The 26030-nt window shown below is 33.6% G+C and overlaps 1 protein-coding gene across 3 annotated transcripts in view; it reads left to right on the top strand.

Moving 5' to 3' along the window:
• Positions 1 to 24186, top strand: part of khdrbs2 (KH domain containing, RNA binding, signal transduction associated 2) — a 153885-nt gene extending 129699 nt beyond the window's left edge. Inside the window, exons 7-14 of one of the 3 annotated variants that reach the window (XR_003937590.1) lie at positions 2885 to 2967; positions 5368 to 5426; positions 6660 to 6743; positions 10603 to 10656; positions 12859 to 12877; positions 21023 to 21128; positions 22048 to 22109; positions 24051 to 24186. Coding sequence is in view for 1 of the 3 variants with exons in the window: in XM_030156875.1 (XP_030012735.1) it covers positions 2885 to 2967; positions 5368 to 5426; positions 6660 to 6754 (237 nt within the window). In the remaining 2 variants the exon portion in view is untranslated. Of the gene's footprint in view, positions 1 to 2884; positions 2968 to 5367; positions 5427 to 6659; positions 7924 to 10602; positions 10657 to 12858; positions 12878 to 21022; positions 22110 to 24050 lie in introns of those variants that run through there. The other 2 variants (XR_003937589.1, XM_030156875.1) reach the window with 2 other exon arrangements.
• The last annotated feature ends 1844 nt before the right edge of the window (positions 24187 to 26030 follow it).

Here is a 26030-nt window from a genome sequence, read left to right as displayed (position 1 = left end):
TAGAGGTGCTTCAACATGTGTAGCGCTCAGTTGCGTTTGTATCTGTGTGTTGTAGTGGAGAGCAGGTAGACCAGTGTTTTTCAACCATGGGGTCGGGACCCCACGTGGGGTCATCTGGAATTAAGATGGGGTCGCCTGAAATTTCTAGTAATTGATTAACCCGTTCATGCATGAATTATGAGAACGTTAATCAAGATTTTTTTCTTTATTCCTCTTTAGGCATTTAAAAAACAATGAGATTTTTTTTTTTTTTTTTTATGAAGCTATTTTTCATGGAGTTGCAAAAATGTGCGTTTAATTTTTAAAGCAACGAAATGTGTATTTACTGATGTATTGTGTGAAAACTATGAAATAAAAACATTTAATGCTGCTAATTTGATGTTTTCTCAAATTTTAACGTACATTACAAATAAAAAGTTATGGATATTTAAAATTTTGGGGGCTATTTTTTTTTCAGTTGGAATTTTTGCACAACACTTTTTAGTTTTTTGTGTGTGAATTGAATTAAAACACATTTATTAATGACCAAACAGTTTTATTTACAAATGGCAAAAATGACAAAAAAAAAAAAAGAAATATCCTTAACTTTTTGTTTGCAGTGAACTCCAATACAAGTCACTTCATGGAGATAATATGCCAAAAAAAAAAAACAAATTTTGTTGTTAATTACAGTCTAATAACGATAACAAGGAATTGATTTACACTCAAACATGTTAGATTTGGTTTATCAAGAACAGCCAAGTTACAGTAATGTTATCATTTGCAGTGTATTGTGTTTGCTGATATGAAACTAAAATAACAAAATCCATGAATATACAAGAGAACAGCTGTAGAATAACTGTCCACTGTAGTGACCACTGTGCATGAAAGGGTTAAAAAAAAATGAGTTGACAGAGACAATCACAATACATAAAAGACATGACAAACTGTGAAGCTGAAACTGAAGCACTGCAGTACTGTTTATCTTTCAAATGTTCATTGTGGTCAGTTTCAGATGCTGCAGCTCTTTCATAATTCATAGTTTGAGTTATTGTTTGTTCAGTATTAATTGTCAGCCTTGTAAATCCAAGCTGGACTGACTGTACATATCGTGACCAAGGAAAATCAAATTCTCACTTTGTCCAGTAATCTACACCTGGCTTTTCTGCCTCCGTCCATAATAATATACATTATATAGACTAAATGTCATCTAAAATTAACCTTTATTTGCAACATAGTATAGCAAACTATTACATGATGAAAAACAAATTAATTTTAGCAAAACAAAAAAAAAAGTCTCCGTTTTGAATGTCTGGGGTCGCCAGAAATTTGTGATGTTAAAATGGGGTAATGAGCCAAAAAAGGTTGGAAACCACTGAGGTAGACTAACATACACTGTACACATAATTTTTCCAACCTGAATAAAAATGTTTAATATTTGAAGCAGAGATTCAGCTGACTGATGAGCATGATGTAAGATGTATGGGTATTGGCAGGTCTTGGCTCCAAGAATAGTTGATGGCTAATATACAGTACAGGCCTCTCTAATGGAATCAATGATTTGGAGCAAAGATAGAAGTTAAAAAAAAAAAAAGTAAAATCTGAATGTTGAATCATGTCTTTTTATGGATAGATGGATATTCATTTTCAGATTTATTCATGACGTTGACTTTGATGTTCAGTTACACCATTATCTAAAATTAATTTCTGACCATTTTTGATTACTTTAACTTTTTTTTTTTACTGATAGCATTGTCTGATTAATGGGTTCTCAGCTTTTGCATGCTCTAAACTATCAATATTAAATGTCCCTTTGAAAATTCCCTATTGCTCCACCTCTAATTAGAGGCTTCATAACCTTCCCTCCTGTAACTGGATCTTGTAATAAAATTATAAGGCTTATTGATCCAAAACAGCCTCATGTGTAGAAGATATACAGCCACTATCTGGTCTAATAAGCCGGTGCAAAAAGTTTGTACTTGTAAAAGAAGCTATTTTTCTGTGCATGTTTTTTTTTTTTTTATTATGACAAGAAAATTGTTCATTTTTCCAACATTGTGTATAGTTACATTATGTTGCATATTATCAGTGTACAATACATTTCTGATTTCATAGTTTATTTTTTCACTTCAGATGGCATAAATATGAGGGAAAGAAGCATTGTTTCTCTTTGTTGAAAGACGACAGCAGCAGTGCAAAACAATATTTGATATTCAGAGAACTATTTTGACAAAAGGAATAAAATAAAAAAAAAAACCTCCTCACGATAGAGTTTGGCTTGATTTTGGTTAAATTGTCACTGTTTCAGCTTTCAAAACATGTGCCACCTTTCTTCAAGGACATGATCAAAAATGTGGTTGAAGTTCTACTACTTTTTTCCTGACTTTATAAAGGACGTTTTTCAGATTAGGTTATTAGGCGGTTCCTATTTTAATTAATAGACAATCTATAGTCTTCAAACAACTCAATAATTCCAAACTGCAAAAAGTGATGTTCTGAAAACATCTATTCCACTGTATAGAAAGTCGATACTGTGGGCTTCCTGTTGTTTTCCAGTCATTTCTGTTATTATTGAACATTACTGTAGTTACTTTGTGCTTCTGTGCGCTTGTGTCCTGCAAAGTGACTCATCAATAGCTGAGATCTATATTGCAGTTTAAGACTCAGAAGGTGTCCATTAGGCTCCACTATGAAACATGTTCCCCTGCAAACCTTAATCAATAATCTCTACTGGACATGATTTTTTTCTTGCTTCCTCCCCCTGTTATGAACCCAAAGTAATGGTCTTTACCTCTGGGACAGTGTATTGATTGTTTGCATATGCATCCCTGATCATGCAGACAGTGGAAAATTTGAAGATAAAAGTGGACTCTCTCAGTAACACTCATGACCTCTGTCCTCACAGGGCTACGACGACGGATACGGAGGTGAATATGACGACGACAGTTACGAAGCCTACGAGGATAACTACAGTAATCAGTCCAAGAGGTGATGTTTAATCAAAGCTTTAACAAAAAAGGCTGCGATGAGTGTCTTGTTTTATTGTTTTTGTGTGTCTTATGGACACTTTATATTTAAAGATGCACTATCATTAATGTATTCTCTTGAAAAGACCAAAGCCAACAAACATGCCTGATAAAGCTTATTTATCTAAGTCTTAGTTCAGGGGTTACGTTCAACCCGATATGATCTGAATTGACTAGTAAAATAATAACATAATAATATGGAAATAATTTCAATTCCAAACTTTTTATGCCTAACTTCTATGTTTTGGAGCAGGGGTGTCAAACTCATTTTCTTTCAGGGGCCACATTCAGCCCAATTTGATCTCCAGTGGGCCGGACCAGTAAAATAATAGCATAATAACCTATAAATAATGACAACTCCAAATTTTTTTGTGTAAAAATAACATTAAATGATGAAACTGTTTCTATCCAAAACAAAAAAGATGTGAATAACTGGAAAAAACTGAAATTTCTGAAGAAAAATAAGTACAATTTTATCAATATTATGCCTCAACTTATGATTTCTACATATGCATTACAGATCAGATCTGCCAAGGCACAAAATAGGCAGAATATTGTTAAAATTGCACTTATTTTTTCTTTAGACATTCCAGGTTGTTCATATTTGTTCAAGTTATTGACATATTATTGTTAAAGGATATCAGAATTTAATGTTCTTTGCAATAAATCAAAGAGAAAAAGTTGCCATTATTTATAGGCATAATGTCATATTATTTTTCTCACATCAAACCAAGAAGAAAATTTGGAGTCATTATTTCTAGGTTATTATGCTGTTATTTTTGAGTTTGATGCCCTTGACTGTTAATATCTTCAGGGTAATTTTTGTATTTTGCACTTTGTAAATTCATCTCGCGGGCCAAATTGGAACCTTTGGCGGGCCGGTTTTGGCCCCTGGGCCGCATGTTTGACACCTGTATTTTAGAGTAAAAAAAGTAAAATTACATTATGAAAATCTACAAACTATCATTTAAAAAATGTGAATAACATAAACAACCACGAACAAACTAAAATCTATTGATAAAAATAAGTGCAATTTTTACAATATTATGCCTCAGCTTCTCATTTACACATGTGCATTACAACTTACAGGTTACATTGGATCTACAAATACACAAAACATTTAGTAACAGGCAGAATATTGGTCAAATTACACTTCCTTCTCTTAAGACATTTCAGGTCATTCACATTTTTTTGTAAAAGGCTAGTTTGTAAATGTAAATATTTTCATGTAATTTTAGTTTTTTACACTAAAATGAAGAGAAAAATTTGGAGTTGTCATTATTTATAAGTTATTACGATCGTATTTTACCAATACAAGCCACTTGTGATTGAATTGGTCTGTATGTGGAACCTGAACTAAAATGATTGTTACATTTTTTTTATTTACAAATTCATCCCACAGACCAGATTGGACCCTTTGGTGGGCCGGTTTTGGCCGTGGGCCGTGTGTTTGACATCTGAGATCTAAGTCATATATGAATGAATAATGAATTAATGAGTGAATTTATTTTTGGTTTGCACATTAATCATTGCTCTTAATACAATAATCATAACAAACATAAAAACCAAAAAAGGAATAGGCTAGAGGTAAAAGTTTTGGGGTTTTTTTGGCTATCCTTTTCACCTGATACACTGCTTACATTAAATTAAATGTGTACAGCATCGAGCATTCACACCATAAAAAAATCAACAACTATGAAAACATATCTACCATCTCAATTCAATTTTCCTAAATGACTTTAAACTTCAGGCATTTTAAATTCCATCTTAAATTCATCATCAGGTGAATTTTCCATAATTTCACACTCATAAGCCCAGTCCATCTAGACTTCACATTTGTCCTCACTTTAGTCCATTCACAAATATGAAGATCTCTGATATTATAATTACTTAATTTCTTAATTCAAAGAAATCACGAATGGTATTTGGGACGATACTATTTTTACTCCTCATCTTCCATATACCTATTTAAGAACAATTTTTTATTCCTCTCTCTCTCTATATATATATATATATATATATATATATATATATATATATATATATATATATACATATATATATATATATATATATATATATATATATATATATATATGTATATATATGAGTGTCCAGAGATTACAAATATATCAATGAGTGACACTGTTAAAATGATTTATTCTCACATACTCCATATTTCTTGATGGAAATACTGACTAGATCAAACATGTGCATAAATCAACACTGCAAAACAGTCCAAAACAAGTACTCACTTGTGTTTGTATGATGTTTGCTAATACTACAATATCCAGCTGTTTTAGAAAATTACAAATGCTGCTCATTAGTCTTTGTTTTGACAGAGTTTTTCTCTCTGATTTAGCATTTCAGATTATTACGAGTACGGACACGGAACCAGTGATGAATCTTATAATAACTATGGTACGTATAGCTTGTTTTGTACTTTGAGTCGCATCATTTCATCAAACACATCCTTTTTCTCTGTTCTCTCTGTCTTCTTTTCTCCCTATTTATGGATTAATGAAGCTCATTTTTAAGGAAAGCTGTGCAACATCAATTGGCATCAGTACATACATATTTATGCGGTGCATTTTCAATCAGAAAAACAACCGTAATTAGTGTCTATTATTAAAGGCAATTAGCTGAGTTCATGGACACATTCTTGGACATGTTCTTGTAAAACTAATGTTTTAACAAGCATCCTTGGACTTTATTTAAATTCATTCATGGCAAAGAAAAGCCTTCGCTGAACAATGCAGGCTGATGGTGTACTGATATTTAAAAGCTCTTTCGCAGCATTGAAACAAAAGCAAAAGCCTTGCGGTTCCAACCCGCTTCTAATCATCCTCACCCAGGGAGCTGTGTCTGCATGCACCACCCTTTTCTACCTTCCTGGCTAAAAGCTGCATTTGACTAATGCAGTAATTGGGCCAATAGAAGATCAGGGGCTAACCGATACCCATTGTAAAAATGTTTGGCTCTTTTGGATATGTGACCATAGGCTTTACTGCGCTGTTGGCTGAAAATCCAGCGCTGCGAGATTCTAAAAACAAAACGTTCGTCCACGGTGCCAGCTGTTTTATCTGCTCTGCGTTTGATGGAAACGAGGGGATACTCAGATATTTCCCACCTGTTAAGTAAAAGCAAAAAATATTAGAAACACCAAAAAGTGCAGAAAGGCTGCGATGTACTGGTTGCCACTGTGGGTTTGCAAGCTCATTCATTTTCAGCACCATGAATTGTGCACTGGGGTGTTGAGGTCAGGCCTAACCAAACCAAGGGGGCAATGATTTGATTTTCTGCTCCATAAACACTTCTTATTTGGAAGCAGTGCAATGTGCCATGCAGCAGAGGTGGCTATCTTTATGTAATTTGGCTCTAAGGAAAGAAATGCTGACAGTCAGATCTCAGTATTGGTCCAACAGAGGGCAAAGAGCTTATGAAATTCATTTTGTGTGGAGGAAAACCCCGATAGAACCTGGGAAAGCTTTTGCACTGTTGAATTTTCTTGTCTTTGGTTAAATGGATTGTGAGGGAACAGTATACAACACCTGCGTTTGCAGTTTGACTTCGTGACATGAACTTTCACGGTTAAGTGAATGCAGTTTCCTTCGGCGTGTTTCTTTTCTAACTTTTTTTTTTTTTTTTTCGCAGAAGAAGAGTGGCCGACCACCCGTCCCAGTCTCAAAGCCCCAGTTTTACGGCTGACAAGAGGGGGCTTCAGAAAACATCCTTATGGTAGATACTGAAGGTGCTCCAGATCTGTGACCTCCATTTTGAATCTATTTCTAATTTCTTTTTTTAATTCCTGATAAAAAAAAATGTTGTAACCTTTACTTTTCTGTCCCTCTCCTTGAGAACGCTATTTAAAATACATCTATAAAGCACACAAATCTAAAAAAAAATTAATATTGCCACAGTATTCTGATTTTTCATTTATACAGTTAGTGTCTTTTTTTGTTTGACAATACAGTGAGGAAAGGACACTCAACACATTCATTCATGAATGGCAACATTATGCCCTCTATGCCACCACTGTCCCTTAAAAACAGATTTTTTTTTTTTTTTTTTTACGTTAAACTATGGATGTTTTCTTAGACTTTGACAAATCAGATTCCAGTGGTTGCCTTTACTGTGGGGATTCAAGGTTTTAAGAAGATGTTTATAATGCAAAGAAGAGACTAGGTTGAATATATTTGCGTATTATTGAGTCATACGTACTAAAAGTATAGAAATATCTCGCCTCAAAGAGTAGAATCGAATCGGATTAGGATGTCAGTGAATATTCATACCTCGACTAATAACACACCACAGAATGAATACGTGCTATTGAAAAGATGCCGCTGTTAATATTATAGATTGTTTTGTTCTGCTCTGTTCTCTTTTATTTGGTGGGTACATGATTTATCCACGATTTGCATTTGCTGCATTGCTTTTACTGTGACTATGACGACATTACTTCAAATAATCAAATGTCATGGCCAGCACTAATTTCTGTTCCAGTCCTCTGTCTGTAGTCTAATCCTAGTATCAGCTGCACCACATATTTTGTTTTTCTTGCCCCTGCTCTTCCACAAATAAGCCTCAAAGGAGCTCACTACACAGAAGAAACCACTTCTAAGAGTTCTTTGGAAGTTTTTGTTTTCTTTACTGCTGGTGTATTAACAGCGTACGTACACTTTTCATCATTTTTTTATATTGTGGAAAAAGGCTGCTCATTGTGGCTTATACCCATAATGGCATTACAGACATCAAGATGAGTGTAAATGGATAGTACGCTTCAATGATCCCTTTTGTGAACCGTCATCATTTTCCCCCAGTTTTCTTGATAATTATCGATTCAGTCTGTTTCTAGAGGATGTTTTCCAAACTAATACCTCATTGCAAAAAACATCATCTTCTGAGATTCAGACATGCTTCAACAAAGACTTAAAAAATAAATAAGTGGTGTCAGGCACAACAAGCCCCGCCCCTCGCACATATTTTACCTTATTTTGGCATCGATCCAGCTGATGTCATCGTGTCTATGCATGTGCTGATGTCAGCATATCAATTGCCTCTATATATGTGCCCAGTTTAAAGTAAATTGTAACAAAATTTATGTTTTTATAGACATTTGAAATTTCGCCCATTATAAGTAAATGGGAGAAGAAAAAAGATTTTAAAAATTCATAAAAATTTGAACTTTGACCTACTATTCCCAAAATGTAACCACATGTATTCTGGGTCACTGGCAATCTATAACCTCATTTCAGTTTGAGTTCTACCAATGATTTTGCTGCCACAGACATGTGAAATTTTGCACATTATAAGTAAATGGGTAAAAAAAAAATTTTTTTCAATTCACAAAAAATTTTAACTTTGGCCTTTTGTTCTAAAAATGTAACCACATCTATTCTGGGTCACTGGAAATCTCTAAACTCAGCTTGGTATGAATTCAACCAATAATGTTGCCGCTACAGACATGAAATTTCATCTATTATATGTAAATTCATACAAAATTTAAACTTTGACCTACTGTTCCCAAAATGTAATCACATCTATTCTGGATCACTGGCAATCTATACACCCAATTTGGTATGAATTCAACCAATAGTTTTGCTGCTGCAGACATGTGAAATTTTGCCCATTATAAGTAAATGGGAGAAGAAAAAAAGATTTAAATTTTTTTTTTAAAAATTTCAACTTTGACCAACTTTACCCAAAATGTAACCACATATATTCTGGGTCGCTGGCAATCTATAAACCCAATTTGGTATGAATTCAACCTAGAATTTTGCTGCTACAGACATTTCACCCATTATAAGTGAATGGAGAAAAAAAAAAAGATTTAAAAAATTCATAAAAAATTTGCGCTTTGACGCACTGTTCCCACAATGTAACCAAATCTATTCTGGATCACTGACAATCTATAAACCCAATTTGGTATAAGTTGAACCAATAGTTTTACTGCTAAAGTGTTAAAAAACAAACCGAACCAAAAACAATCCCCCTTGCCTCCCCTTCGGGGGGGCGGGGTAATAATGAGCAGTTCTGTGGTTAGATTACTGCTCTAAGCTCCTACCGGTCTGCAGAAACATAGCACGCATTAACAGAGTGACATCTTAAAATAAACACGTGCAACCTGATAAACCCCCATTAAAGGCAACTGATGGAAACCATATCTTTTGTGGAAACTGAGATCTGACGAAACCCACCCCTCTACTAGTCAAAAACATCATGTTTAGAAATCTAAATTAGCCCTGAAGTGTGAAATGAAACTCTGACGGCATCATAGTAACACAACGGACTAAAATAAAAACCTACATTATGTGATTTTAAATACTGTATGCTAAGATGTGAGATCGTGTTGTGTAAAAGATTTGTTTGGTTTGGAAACAATCAGCAATGTACAGTGTGTAATTTATAATGCGTGCTTTGTTCTGTGTGTAATCTGTATTTGTACATAAAGCATTTAATAAAAACAACATAAACCGCAATACCCTGTGTAAGATTTTCTAAATAGGTGGCTTTGAAGCTATAAATTGTTTTTGTTTTGTTTTTGTTTTTTTGTGTCATAGTTAACCGTCTTCTGTCTTTAAAAACTTTTAGCAGCTAAATTATTTATAAACTCAACAACATGTCCCTAATTAATCGTTTTGTTAAATTAAATCGTTTGGTAAATAAATTCTCTTACTGCTTAATTGTTCTTGAATCACTGATAACTTTCTTATTTAGAAACTAATAAATTTCTTTTCTAAATCCTTTCTCTGAAGTTTTATATCATTAAACAGACTCTGATTGACTCTGAGAATGTTATGGAGTTAAAAGAGGTAAGAAGTCCTCATATTATCATAATAATGCCTTAAACATGCTCAGCGGTTGACACCGTCTTTTACAGAGCATAATGAGTTATGTAGATATTGTTTCTGAGTGAAATAACAAGGTGCGGTATCTTTTATCTGCCACTCTTCAATGTTTCTGCTCATTTCTTTTTGTATTTCTGTTATTCAGTCTCAGAACACTGTAATGCTGTAACTGTAATGCACTGTAATTTTCCGTGATTTAAACCTCAAAGCTGAAGTCCATTTAGCAATCTGAATTTTCTTCTGTGATTAGTACACCCGAAGCCTGGCGCTCATTAAGAGTGTAGATCACGGGACTGAAAGGAAGACTAAACACTAAGCAGGTAACACTAACATATAATAATAACAGTATAATAATCCAATGCTAACATCCACTTAAAAAAAGTAAACCTGCCCTTTTTAACCCCTAATAAATACACTCATGATTAAAATCCCTCAGTTATTCTAATTAGATACACACCATCCAGCTAAACTGTGATAAATAATAATAACTTTTAATAAAAGACACTAAAATAAAGTTCGGTCAAACTAAACTTCACAAAAGTGATATCAATAAAACACGTCTTTATAAATTTTCTAACGCCATGAATTGGTTTACTTTTTTACACAGTGTTAAAATGTACTGTATGTCTTCAGTTACTATATTGTGCATTATGATGTTGCATGTTTTAGATGTTACAGATACTGCAAAGATCAACATATTCCTCATTATATTGTTTTTTTTTTTTTTTTTTATTTTAATTTCCTTGCAGCTGTAGGAGAACGTAACGGAGTGAACCGGTCTTTGAAGAGACAGACATGAACAGGTGAGTGGGCCATGAAAATCCTGATGTTGTTGGTTTTATTCTTTACTGTTGTCATTGTTGAATTATGTGATCCTTCATGCTTTAGCAGCCTGGACACACATACGAATAAAGATCAATGAGTTGATGGGACTCAGTCAGGGATGCAGTCTTACTTTCACCTCCAAGGAGTCACAATATTTTATACTGGATTCCATTACAGAACTCAAAACTGTACCTAAAAGACCCCTTAAAAACAGCCAAGCCACGTTAACACTAACAAACTCCAGACACTTTATCACAGATTTTTTAATGTATTCACTTTGAACCATTTGATGCTTATTGTATGTTTTATAACTATTTTTTTTATGTACATTAACCTGGAGTGTTATTTTTTTTTTTTTTTTCAGATTTGGAATCAGCGCACCTGATTTAGGTAAATCCACATATTTTACATCTAAAAGAGATACATTGTGTTAAATCTTCATTTTTAACTGTCTGTTGCCTATTGTGTGTTTTATAACTTGTTTATTTAATGTAAGATGACCAGGAGTGTTACTATTGTTATTTAGGACTGTCATCCACCATCATGATTAATCTGATTCAAAATTTTAACGCAATTAACCCAATTAACACGTCAAGTGTATATATATTCCCTTCTTTCTTGAGTCTGTTCGCTCATGCAAAATGAAACTTGATTAACAGAAATTAAAAATGAATGATATTAATTAAAATTAATCCACAGCAACCCTGTGAGTAATCTGATAAAAAAAATTTGTTTGACAGCACTATTATTATTATTACTAGTAGTAGTAGTAGTTGTAGTAGCAGCAGTAGTAGTAGTATTTCTTAAATAAAATTGTCAATGTCATGGCATTTCTATTACATAAAATATACTCTGTCATTATATTAAAATATTCTGTTCTCAAATGAAAGTCTTGATCCACACTTTAACCCTTTCAAGCATGAATTATGAGAACCCTAATCAAGATTTTTTCCTGAGTGCATTTATTCCTCTTTAGGCATGGAAAAAAAACAAAAAAACAATGTGATTGATTTTTTTTATGAACCTATTTTTCATGGAATCACAAAAATGTCTACTCAGCTGGACACCATGCGTTTAATTTTAGAAGTACAGAAACATGTATTTACTGATATACTGTGTGAAAACTATGAAATAAAAACATTTTTAGTGCTGTTAATCTGATGTTTTCTCACATTTTAACATACCTGCATGGGGATAATAAGCAAAAAAACAAACAAACAACAACAACAACAACAACAACAAAAACACTTCTTGTTTAAAAAAAAAAAAAAACAAAGCAAAACAGTTAATTACAGTCTAATAACAATTAGCAATTTTTTTAAAAACTCAAACATGTTACTGCAGATCAGGTTTATCTAGAACAGCAAAGTTACAGTAATGGTTTGAATTACAGTGTATGGGATGATGTATAAGTGTCCACTGTGTCGGCTGATATGGAACTAAAACAAAATCCATGAATATACAAGAGAACACCATTAAACAGCTGTCCACTGTGGTGACCACTATGCATGAAAGTGTTAATTATGCTGAACAATGTTAAAAGTATTAATAATATAATAATAATAAATCTGCGACTGGAGGAAAAACCTCTGATGTAGACTAAATCAGGCATGTTTGACACTAATTCAAAGTCTAACATCAGAATTTCTCCAGCATGTCATGATTTTGAGTTATGTGCAGCTAAACCTCAGTAACAGAGGCCATCAGATCACTGTTGCCCTTGACTCTTGCCCTTGTACTCATGATTTATGAAAGAATTCCACCGTTGGAACCTGTACTATTTGACCATCATTCACCCTCAGTACCTGGTTTCCTTTTCAGAAATATTTTCATAAAATGATTCCCCATGTTCCATCAGTAACTTCACTTCAATACTTGGTAGGAAAAAAAAACCAAGCCAGCTGCATGATGTCACTTCAGATGCTTTTAGCAGGTCTTCAACTGGGTGATCATAATTTGGGGCTCTAAATTTTGCACCACTTGCACAAATCAGTCCAAAGTGGTTAATTCTAGAGAGCTAAGTGTTGTTATGGAATATGGAATCACCAGTAAATTCCAATCTCAGGTCCAATGAAATGTTCAGCTTTGCCTTTCTTTGGACTGCAAATTTTTCTTTCAGGTTTTGAAATTTTGACGTGTGCACTACACGAAATCTTGATATACTGGAGAAATGTTGACAGATTTGGAATCAGCGCACCTATTTTACATAAGGGTCATTCCATGGCAATTCAACCAATGGTCCCCACCCCACATTTATAAATACTCATAAATGTAGCTAAGATTTCCCAGAATCACCAATTTTCAGAAAGCCTGTTTGTCTTGATAATGTCTTTCTGTGACATTCATCCTTTAAGATCAATCCAACAACACATTTTTCCTCCATGGTGAATAAGTTTGTTCAGGATTATGAATAGAATACCCAAAATTAGGCTGGCCAGCATCATAAAAATTCTGGGAAATCTTAGCTCCATCTATGTCATTGACCCTGGTGAAATTGGGTCAACTGACCAGCTCCATCCAATTTCCCAGAAGTCTCTACTACAGGCATCAACCTGAGCCAGTTCTGGGAAATCTATAATTATTCTTTCTGGATCATCATGCAGTTCCACACCCTAGTTCAAATATCTCAAGTATTATCATAACTTGTGCAATAATCAATGCCATTATACTGTTAAAAATCCCATTTACACCTATGTTTGTATACAATTTGAAGAAAATATAGTCATGCAGTGAAAAAAAAAAAAAAAAAATTATCAAAAATAGAACCAGTTCTATCCCAGAGCTAAAATTTTGTGCACAACATCTTGAAACATATATGAAGACAGGGTAAAAATTTCAAAATTTTCATTAACTGGCCACATGGTAATTTGGGTGCTCAAATAAAGAATATTTTTGTGAAAAACTGAAATCAACCCATTTTATTCATTGCCTCACAGCAACACTTTTCATTGAAATGTAGTCTTTTTGCAGTATATTGTTGCATCTTGACCATAAGAATCCATGCAAAAAAAAATGAGGTCTCTACATTCATCCATTATGGCACAGTGCAAACCTGAAGAGAGAGGACATTTGGAAGAATTAGCCTTTTCACCTGATTTCAAGGCCTCATGAACCAAACATGAAGGCGCCTACAATTATTTTGATGCAAAATATGGTGTTTTCAGGGGGATTTCACCCCAGACAGTAAGTTTCAGCTGTGTGGTTTGAATACCTAAGGAGATAGAGCTCCTCAAAGTTGGCCGAAAAGCAAATTTGCAAAATAAAAAAATAAAAAAAATTTTTTTCAAAGGGCTGTATCTCCAAAACTATTACAGATATGACATTACAATTTTGGATGTGTTCGTTTATCTGGTAGGTGAACAAGTGTGATTTTTTTCAGAATTTTCTGAGGGGGTCATGTGGGGCACTTTCTGAAATCTGGTCAATATGGGATGGAATGACCCATAAATCCATGTATTTTTGTGGTTCTCCCAACTTTATGCTTTTCACTAAATCAAAAAATATCACTTACAATTATCAAATTATCTCTACTAGTAATGTTATAATGATTAAAAGAGTTTCTGAATATAAATATCCTGGACAAAATTACTTCCAAACATCATGTGTCTAATCTGGTAATTGAACTAAGACAAAAAATAGGCTTTTTTTTTTTTTTTTTTTTTTTTTTTTTTACAGAAACAACTCATCCTTTCCTCTTCATTGCAGGAAGAAACTTACTGAGGCAATTTTTATGTCAGTCTTAGATTATGGAGACATTTAATACAGGCATGCATCAGCTACAACTCTACATCCACTTGACACTGTTTATCATTCAGCCCAGAGATTTATTACAGACGACAGCTACAACACTCACCATTGTGACCTGGATTCTAAAGTCTATCTAACAGGTGTGACAGACAGTTCTTTTTAAAGCCCTCACTGGTCTTTTACCGTCCTATATTAACTCTTTAGTATCTTTTAATGCAAGTCTCTATCATTCACACTCAAAGGACTGACTCACACTGCAGGTTCCTTCAGTTCGGACTGAATTTGGAAAGTCCAGTTTTTCTTACTGTGCACCTGCAACCTTGAACACTCTGCAAAACCATCTAAAATTGACCACACTTCTATCATTAGGACTATTTAAATTCTTAATTTCATCTTATTTCACCTGCAGCTGCTCCTGGTTTTAATTAGACTTCTCTGACTTCCATTCATCTTTGTCAATTTTATTTTTTGGTATTTCTGATATGTTCATTATCCTCCTGAGACCCAACAATGCATTTCTGCCCTCTGTAGGGGACAAAAGTTTGATAGTTTTACTTAAAAAACAAAAAAAATGCTGTCCCTGGCAAAGGACTTTCCATTAAACCACAGGTATCAAACATGCAGCCCGGGGGCCAAATCCGGCCCGCCAAAAGATCCAATCCGGCCCGCGGGATGAATTTGTGAAATGCAAAAATTACACTGAAGATATTAACAATCAATGGTGTCAAAATCATTTTAATTCAGGTTCCACATAAAGACGCATACAGTCCAATTAGATTTCAAGTGGGTCAGACCAGTAAAATATTATCATTATAACCTAAAAATAATGACAACCCCAAATGTTCTGTTTTTTTTTGGTGTAAAAAAGTAAAATTACATGAAAATGTTTATATTATCAAACTATACTTTTACAAAAAATGTGAATAACCTGAATAAATATGAACAAATGGAAATGTATTAAGAAAAGTGAATGCAATTTTACCAATATTCTGCCTGTTACTAAATGTTTTGTGTGATCGTAATGCACATGTGTAAATGATAAACTGATAAACCAAGGCAGAATATTGCTAAAATTGCACTTGTTTTTCTTAAGACAACTCAAGTTGTTCGTGTTATTCAGATTTTTAAGGTAACATTGTAGATGTAAACCTGATCATAAAATAATTTTCCTTTTTTCACTGTGATTATTTTACTGGTTGAGCCCACTGGAGATCAAATTGGGCTCAACGTGGCCCCTGAACTAAAATGAGTTTGACACCCCTGCATGAAAAAATAAATGAATAAAAATAATTTTAAAAAACGTATCTGAAAAAAAAAAAAAAAAAAATACTGCATTATGCAGTTTCCAATCAAGACAACTGTTTATTGCAAAAAAGCTAAAACTTTCACTTTCCTGGGTCTCAAGAGGTTATATGTTTCAAATGTTGTGTCTCAGCTATATTGTAAATGAGGTTGCTTCCTCAATAAACTGTATCTCAGAGTTTAAAGAAAGGTAATAATAAGAATAAGAATTTTAGTCCTGGTGGTTTTGTCATTGTTGACCAGTGTTGCCAGCAGTATTTTGATCAACCTTTTTTTTTTTACATTTAAAAGGGACACATTGTGTTAAATATGGCCTTTAACATGACCACACACTCCAAAACTCATGTTAAACTATCAAAATGGTCACAGCCCTTTTGAAATAAATTTGAATTGAAACAGGCAGATTGGAATTCTTCACATTTGTGATGTCACATTTCAGGGGTCGTTGCCCTCAGTTTGCTCTCCTCAGCTCAGGGAACCACACAGCCATGCAGTTATATATTTATCTGTTTCTCTGCAGTCTTTGCTGGTATCATCTTCTCTTCCACCTCTGCTTTAGGTTCCATACAACTGCTGTATAGATCTATAGTACAGATATGATTAGACTAGGAAGATTATTACTGTTATTAATAATTTAAGGTGAAGAAGTGGGAGTTTATAACTTCTGCTTCTTCTCACTCCTTTTCAGATATGTATTATATGTCTTATGCCTTCTGTTTAAGTGTTTTGTACATTTATTTTCTTCTGTTTTGACATTCATATTTCAAATAAATACATCAATTAATCAATCAAATTTAAGCCTTTCATGCATAGTGGTCACTACAGTGGACAACTATTCTACAGCTGTTCTCTTGTGTATTCATGGGTTTTATTGTTTTAGTTTCATATCAGCCAATACATTGGACACTTATGCATCATCCCATACACTACAATTGATAGCATTACTATAACTTTGCTGTTCTACATAAACTTGATTTAACGCATTTGAGTGTAAATCAATTCCTTGTTATTGTTATTAGAGTGTAATTAACAACAAAAGTTTTTTTTTTTTGCATGTTATCTCAATGAAGTGAGTAATGACTAGTATTAGAGTATGTTAAAATGTGAGAAAACATCAGATTAGTAGCATTAAAATGTTTTTATTTCATAGTTTTCACAGTAAATACATGTTTTTTTTGCGTCAAAAATTAAACATATGGTGTCCAGCTGAGTGGACATTTTTGCAACTCCATTAAAAGTAGCTTAATAAAAAATAAATTATTGAATTGTTTTTTTTCAATGCCTAAAGAGGAATAAAATCACTCAAGAAAAAAAGATCTTGTAATTCATGCATGAAAGGGTTAATATATATAATTACTGAGGTCAAGTGAGACTTAACCTTCCTCTTGTGTTAGGGTCGGCCCCATTTTAGGTTTTAAATGCATAAATGAACCATATAAAATTTGTTTACTGCATTAAGGCTTTTTGACTTGTCAGGAACCTTTACTTCAACAAAATAATACAATTTTTTTTTTTTTTCACTAAAGTATGAAATGCTCTGGTTGAAATTGTAACCTTTGTGTTGTTAGGGTCAGTTTCAACCCAGTTATAAAAATAAGATTATAAAGCAATAATTAGAGCCAAAACTGAAATCATAAGTGCACTGTCAGAAAACACACGGACAGCCAGCTCCTCCCCCAAACATATGAGCTTTTGGGGATTCTCATTTTGCCTTGTTATCCAGTATACTTGCACAAAAAAAAAAATAAAAAAAAACAAGCAAAGACAGGCATGTCCACACATGTGAGGTCAGTTCAGTATAAAGTTGGTGACTACAGAGTGCACATGCAGGAGTATACTGACAAAAAAAAGGCCCAGAGGCTCACACCAAAAATATTAAAACCAATCTTTTCATGGATAAGGAAGCCTAACAAGGTAAACAAGAAATGAGAAATAAATTGGATGATAGATAAGCGTTTTTAGTGTATTTTACAGCTGATTTAAGACATGGGTCAAAACCGACCCGTTAACATAAGAGATGAGAACAGAAAGCTGACACAAGAGGAAAGTTAAATTAGCTAGATTTTAAAAAAGACAAAACATGTAACCTTTAAAGCTGTGGTTCCCAACCTTTTTTGGCTCATGACCCCATTTTAACATCATAAATTTCTGGCGACCCCAGACATTCAAAACAGAGACATATTTTTTTTTGGCTAAATTTATTTGTTTTTGATCATGTAATAGTTTGCTATACTATGTTCCAAATAAACGTTAATTTTAGATGACATTTAGGCTATATAATGTATATTATTATGGACGGAGGCAGTAAAGCCAGGTGTAGATTACTGCACAAAGTGAGCTTTTTATTTTTCTTGGTCAGGATATGTACAGTCAGTCCAGCTTGGATTTACAAGACTGACAATTAATACTGAACCAACAATAACTCAAACTATGAATTATGAAAGAGCTGCAGCATCTGAAACCGACCACAATGAACATTTGAAAGATAAACAGTACCACAGTGCTTCAGTTTCAGCTTCAGAGTTTGTCATGTCTTTAATGTATTGTGATTGTCTCTCTCAACTCACCATATAATATATTTTTTATTAGTAATTTTTATTTTTATAAATTACTATAAATTTCAGGCGATCCCATTTGAATTCCAGGTGACCCCACGTGGGGTCCCGACCCCAAGGTTGAAAAACACTGCTTTAATGTAGCTTAAAAACACTCATTGGTTATCTTGGTTGTCAGAACAAAACTAAAATAACAAAAAAAAAAAAAAAAAAAAAAAAAAAGGTTATTAAAATTAGAAATAGACCGGAATATATTGTATGGGCCATGAATTTCTGTCTCTTATCCATTGTAAACTGTTACAGATAAGATAGTATTCCGATCACACACTAAAATTGGCCTAAAACACTGCCTAATCATGTTTAAACACAAGCCATGCAAAAATAAAATTAATGTTAATGCTTATTTTGTAATGTGGATTTATCTGGACTAAAATTAAAAATAATGAGTGCAACACAACACAATTTTATTCAAAATCAGATGTTTTGTTAAAACAGGTCTGCTGCTGATTATTCCCATGCAACTCTTCTGTTTATTTACCCTCCATTCACCAGTGAATTGAGATGCTTACTTTGACTTTAGTTGAACATCCATTGACTGTATTTTTTATTACCAAATCCTAGTTTACAGGACGTTATCCATCCCTGTTTGGTGCTTCAGAGAAACGAATTCCTTGTGGCTCATTTTGTATTACATCATAAAAGAATTGAAATGCGATTTCCATCTTGCTGCACATTTTCATGAACTCTCCATTAAAGCGCATTTACATCAACTACAAGTGTTAGAGTCTGCAGTTCTTTGACAGCTCATTAAAGACACAATAAAGCCTAAACATGCAATTAAAATAATGAAGACAGAAGAAATAGCAGGAAACAAAATCGTACTAAAACTTCATTGTAATTAGAAATAATTAATCATCTGAGTAGAGTATTCATGTTTCTGAAGAAGGCAAATGTTGGAACTGCAGAAACTAAGGAAGTCAAATCAAAAATAATATTCACTAAAGTCACACATTACCAGTGAACACCTTCTGCTGCCAATTGTTTATCTCAATACCTTCTGTTTTTTATCAGTGTGTGTTTTTCATTCCAGTGTGTTTAATGCCAGTATTAAAGACACACTCAATTACTACATCCACACATACCCGCTGACCTATTCCACAACCAGGAAAAAAAACAATCAACCACAAACAAAAAACTTGCAAAAATCACCCACAGAAAGTAGTTAACCTCTGGAGTGTGTTTGTATTTACCACATATTTATTCAGAGCATTGACTGCATGTAAAAAAAAAAAAGGATCATCTTTTCCAAAAAGTATAAAACATCATTTTAATTTTTAAAGAAGTTCAAGAAGAACACTCAGTTCCCGACAAAAACAGTACAATTGCACAGTACAGTGAATAACAGAAAGAAAAGTAATTAAAACTGAATGAAGAAAATATATTATTTAGGCTGAGAAGCTGAACTAAATGTCTGTTTACACTCATCTTTCCATGCGTCTTTGGTTTTCCCAGTGGTTTGATCTCTGTTGGTATAAGTGAGATTTGTGGGGGGGGGGTTTCAGTATTTTGGACTGAAATGGGCTCTAGTGCCATCGTCAGGCCAGAATTTGAGATAAATAAACAAGACAGATATGATACTAGTATTTAACCCTTTCATGCATGAATTATGAGAACCTTAGTCAATATTTTTTTCTTGAGTGTTGCAATTGCATGCTATTTATTTATTTATTTATTTATTTATTTATTTATTTAATGAACCTGTTTTTCATGGAGTTACAAAAATGTCCACTCAACTGGACACCATGCATTTAATTTTTGAAGCAAAGAAACATGTATTTAAAACTCATCATCAGAAAATGATAAACTGTGTGAAAACTATGAAATAAAAAACATTTCATGGAGATAATATCCTCCTGAGACCCAGGAAATTGACAGTTTTAGCTGTTTTACATTTAAAAAAAATTGTCTTGATTGGAAACTGCAGAATGCAACAGTTTTTCCAGATACATTTTTAAAATTATTTTTTTTTATTGTTTGATTTTTTTAATGGAATGTCCTTTGCAATGCACAGCCTTTTTAAAGTAAAACTGTCAAACGTTTGTCCCCTACTGAAGACAAAATGCATTGCTGGGTTTATAGTGGATATGCAAAAAAAAAAAATAAATAAACTTTTTGTTCCAGAAAACTGTTAATTACAGTCTAATAACAATTAGCAATTGATTTACACTCAAACATGTTACAGCAGATCAGGTTTATCTAGAGCAGCAAAGTTACAGTAATTGTATGTATTGCAGTGTTTGGGGTGATGCATGAGCTTCACTGTGTTGTCTGATATGGAACTAAAACAACAAAACCCATGAATAAACGATAGAACAGCTGTAGAATAACTGTCCACTGTAGTGACCTATGCATGAAAGGGTTAAAGAAATGCAGGTTTCTAGTCACTTATTTATTAAAGCCATAAAAAGCAACGCAAACTAAAATACTCATAAAAACAACAGTAATAAAAGAGACAGAATATCAAGAAATAGGAAAGCTTAGCACCAGCATTTATGGATTCACGATGATTTATTACCGTGACCCTGACAGTGACAGTGGTTTGAGGGAAGTTTTTGGTTGTACTGCAATAAAATGTATACTGTATATGGTGATTTATTATCAAATCACTTTATTGTGCTGCACAGGTCTGTACTGTACTTCAACATTTTTATTTTGCTGTTTAACAAATTGTGCTTGCATCTTTTTAGAGCAAAAGACACAGGAACCTGCACCTGTGGACTGAAGATTGTACTCATCAGGCATGTCATCAGGTCCACTGTCAGTCAGAAAAGCAGAAAAACTGCTTGGTACGTGCCTCATGTTGATATGAATAAACTCACCTTAATTAAAATGAAACAGATTTTCTGAGCATGAAAAAAGATCAGCTGTTGTATAATAAAAACAGACTACATTGCTGCTTGTTTTTCAAGGCTGTTCTCTTCTGTCTCTATTAAGGCTCTAAGGATAACACTGTAAATTAGAAATATTGCCTCTGAATTCAGTCCTTGGAAAGTGTGAATGTAAGTCCTTTTTCATTTCAATGGTTTTTACCCTATTACGTTCGGTTTGTGTCTTGGTTCATAAAACTAACACTTGTGTTTATCTGCACCCATGAGTTGGAAGTGATCAGCTTTTCTGGAAACTCGGTGCCAGTGATGTTCATGCAGCGTTTGCCAAAAGCACTCTCAGATCCATTTTCATATCCAGCCTGCCGCCAGCCTAAAACTGGCCAAGAGCTGAATCCTAAAGCCTGCTACGGATGTTGATGCATTTCTTAAAGTGAATACCACTGATACTAACCCTCTCACATTCAGATTACAAAAAATATCATTACTTATACCATGAAATGTTTTTTTTTTTTTTCCTTGGTTTGCACACAGACTCAAAATCCTGGGGTGTAACCTGTTTAAAGCACTGCCCTTGCATAGCGCTGCCATTAGTCAACACATGGATCTACTGTGATTCATTTCCATTACGCAGTCCTGGGTTGCAGCCTTGAGTCTACAAAAAAACGAGAAAAAAAAAAGAGAATAAAAAACCTGGCAGGTGTTTCTTTGTGAGCTTGCCAAGATTGTCACCATTGGCAACATTGTTTATGCAGTCATCACACTGTTAGCAGAATACGCATTAGTGTATTTAGTGAAATCTCTTCGCTTATGCATCTGTTTTTATGACCAAAATGAACATGCATCCTGCTTATATTAACCCGTTCTATTGCACACACAGATGAATCTGGATTTGGACAGAAAGACAGTGAAATAACGACGGCAAAAAAAACTGACAAATAGGTAAGGAGGAGGTTGTGTCTTCCACCATGCACTTCATCTTTATTCATTCACAATTTATTTAGTTGATATTTAAAAGAAAATTGTGGTCTTTTACAGCTGGGGTTTGTTGTTTTGATGCATAATAATACCTGGGAACTTTGCTGGAACAGATTTATCTGCAATTGAGTGGGGTCATGCAAACACAAGGTTCACAGATGTCTTTTACTTTGTTTTTGGAACACTAAATATCTTGGGCTCATATTAATTTAGTTGTTTTTGCTGCTTAGATTTCACACAAAGCTACTGCACATCTAACTCAACTCCTGTACAGTGTTACTCACTGAAACAACAGCTTTTGGTACTAAAGACACTTATGCTATTTCCTTGACCTTAGAGCACAGGTGTCAAACATGCGGCCCGGGGGCCAAATCCGGCCCGCCAAAGGGTCCAATCTGGCCCTTGGGATGAATTTATGAAATGCAAAAACTACACTAAGATATCATTTTAGTTCAGGTTCCACATTCAGACCAATTCAATCTCAAGTTGGTCAGACCAGTCAAATACTATCATAATAACATATAAATACTCACAACTCCAATTTTTTCTCTTTGTAAATGTAAATATTTTCATGTATTTACACAAAAACAAAGTATAATATTGCAAAAAATATCTGACTCTCCTGAACAAATATAAACAATCTGAAATGTCTTAAGAGAAGTAAGTACAATTTTAATAATATTCCACCTGTTACTACATGTTTTGTGTATTTGTAGATCCACTGTGGTCTGTAAGTTATAATGTACATGTGTAAATGATAAACTGAGGCAGAATATTGTTAAAATTACACTTATTTTTTCAGTTTGTTCATGTTATTCACATTGTTTGAAAGGATAGTTTGTAGATGTAAACCTTTTCATAATGTAAATTTACTTTTTTGGCACTAAAACATAGAGAAAAGTTTGGAGTTGACATTATTTATATATTATTATGTTATTATTTTTCTGGTTCGGCCCACTGCAGAACAAATTTAGCTCAATGTGGCCCCTGAACTAAAATGAGTTTGACACCCCTGCCTTAGAGGATTCTGGAAGTTGTTTTTGGCAAAGCTCTCCTCCAGCATTTTTACAAAAAGAACAGATAATAGATTTACAGATAATACTGGGCAGCACTGTATAAGAAACAGTATTTTCTTTAAGTACTGTATTAAATCTTATTTGAGCAATATTGTTGCTTCCTGAATAATAGCGTGTCTTGCCAGAGCTAGAAACGGGAAAAATGCATAAATATGTATGACTGAAAAAAATAGAGGTTGCACAGGGAGAGTTGGTATCAACACATTCTGCAGAGATGTAATGATGCCATCTGCTTATGGGTTCAGATTGGCTGACAGAGAGTATGGCATCCTCATATATGCAGAGCTCAAATCAGTCAAGGGATGTGTCAACAAATAAATGATAGCTGCACACACACACACTTTCTGCCAACCCTCATTCTTAATGCCTTATTGTATCTAATAATTGCACCTAACAAGACAATAAAAGCTTATCTGAAAAGGTTGAGGTTAGAGTGAGGAGGTCCTTGATTCCATCTCCATCTCAAGGGCGAGCTGATTGTCTCTGGCTAGAAGCTGCGTCTCCATACAAAACATCCCCCCTGGATGTCAGACGTGTGTTGACAGATTGTAACTGGGGGATTCATAAAGAGACAGCCAGTGGATCGAGGGGGAATTATTGCACTGTGTTTGATGCAGCCAAAATGTCAAGCTCAGGGCTTAAAGGCTCTCTGCATATTCAACTCCTTTTGCATCAAGGACATAAGTGTCATTTGTCATACACCCACTGAATCAATTCACATAGATGTGAACAGACTTGTCACATGAATACTTTTACATACAGATTTTACGGTTGCTGTTTTTTGACAGTCAGTGTAATGTGTGCTTGTCTCTTTTTTTCTGTGTTACAGGTTTTTTATTAATACGAAGAAAGGAGGCAAACCAAAGACTTTTCATTCCGGCTGTACAATAAACAGTGTTGAGCTAAACACACTATGATGTTATTTTATGTGTATTTTCATGTCAATTAAAATCTTCAGGAATTCATCCTGCTCCTTTTCTTTTATCGCATTTGTGCAAATCTCACTTCTTTTCAGCTCTACCATAAAATAAACTTGTATTTTTGGTGAGTACTGTGGGCTCAGGTAAAGGCACACAATATAAAAAATACATTAGGAAATTCCAACAGCATTGCACCTCATGTCAATTAAAATCTTTAATAATTCATCCTGCTCCTTTTCTTTTATCACATATATGTTTATCTTCACTTCTTTTCAGCTCTACCATAAAAATATCTTGTATTTTTGGTGAATACTGTGGGCTCAGGTAAAGGCACACAATATATAAAAAATACATTAGGAAATTCCAACAACATTGCACCTTATGTCAATTAAAATCTTCAGTAATTCATTCTGCTCCTTTTCTTTTATCAGTCAATCATCAATCAATTTTATCACATAGTATGTGCATATCTCACTTTTTAGCTCTACTATAAAAATATCTTGTATTTTTGGTGAGTACTGTGGGCTCAGGTAAAGGCACACAATATATAAAAAATATATTAGAAAATTCCAACAACATTGCACCTTATGTCAATTAAAACTTTCAGTAATGCATCCTGCTCCTTTTCTTTTATCAATCAATCAATCAATCAATCATATTACATATGTGCATATCTCACTTCTTTTTCAGCTCTACCATAAAATTATCTTGTATTTTTGGTGAATACTGTGGGCTCAGGTAAAGGCACACAATATATAAAAAATACATTAGGAAATTCCAACAACATTGCACCTTATGTCAATTAAAATCTTCAGTAATTCATTCTACTCTTTTTCTTTTATCAATCAATCAATTTTATCACATATATGCTAATCTTCACTTCTTTTCACCTCTACTATAAAAAATATCTTGTATTTTTGGGGAGTACTGTGGGCTCAGGTAAAGGCACACAATATAAAAAATACATTAGGAAATTCCAACAACATTGCACCTTATGTCAATTAAAATCTTCAGGAATTCATCCTGCTCCTTTTCTTTTATCAATCAATCAATCAATCAATTTTATTACATATGTGCATATCTCACTTCTTTTTTAGCTCTACAATAAAAATATCTTGCATTTTTGGTGAATACTGTGGGCTCAGGTAAAGGCACACAATATATAAAAAATACATTAGGAAATTCCAACAACATTGCACCTTATGTCAATTAAAATCTTCAGTAATTCATTCTGCTCCTTTTCTTTTATCAGTCAATCATCAATCAATCAATTTTATCACATAGTATGTGCATATCTCACTTTTTAGCTCTACTATAAAAATATCTTGTATTTTTGGTGAGTACTGTGGGCTCAGGTAAAGGCACACAATATATAAAAAATACATTAGGAAATTCCAACAACATTGCACCTTATGTCAATTAAAATCTTCAGGAATTCATCCTGCTCCTTTTCTTTAATCAATCAATCATCAATCAATCAATCAATTTTTATCACATATATGCTTATCTTCACTTCTTTTCAGCTCTACCATAAAAATATCTTGTATTTTTGGTGAATACTGTGGGCTCAGGTAAAGGCACACAATATATAAAAAATATATTAGAAAATTCCAACAACATTGCACCTTACGTCAATTAAAACTTTCAGTAATGCATCCTGTTCCTTTTCTTTTATCAATCAATCAATCAATCAATTTTATTACATATGTGCATATCTCACTTCTTTTTTAGCTCTACAATAAAATTATCTTGTATTTTTGGTGAATACTGTGGGCTCAGGTAAAGGTACACAATATATAAAAAATACAGAAGGAAATTCCAACAACATTGCACCTTATGTCAATTAAAATCTTCAGTAATTCATTCTGCTCCTTTTCTTTTATCAGTCA

This window comes from Sphaeramia orbicularis, chromosome 15 (genome assembly GCF_902148855.1).
Source record: "Sphaeramia orbicularis chromosome 15, fSphaOr1.1, whole genome shotgun sequence".
Taxonomy (NCBI): Eukaryota; Metazoa; Chordata; class Actinopteri; order Kurtiformes; family Apogonidae; genus Sphaeramia; species Sphaeramia orbicularis.
This window is presented reverse-complemented; position numbering and strand designations above follow the sequence as displayed.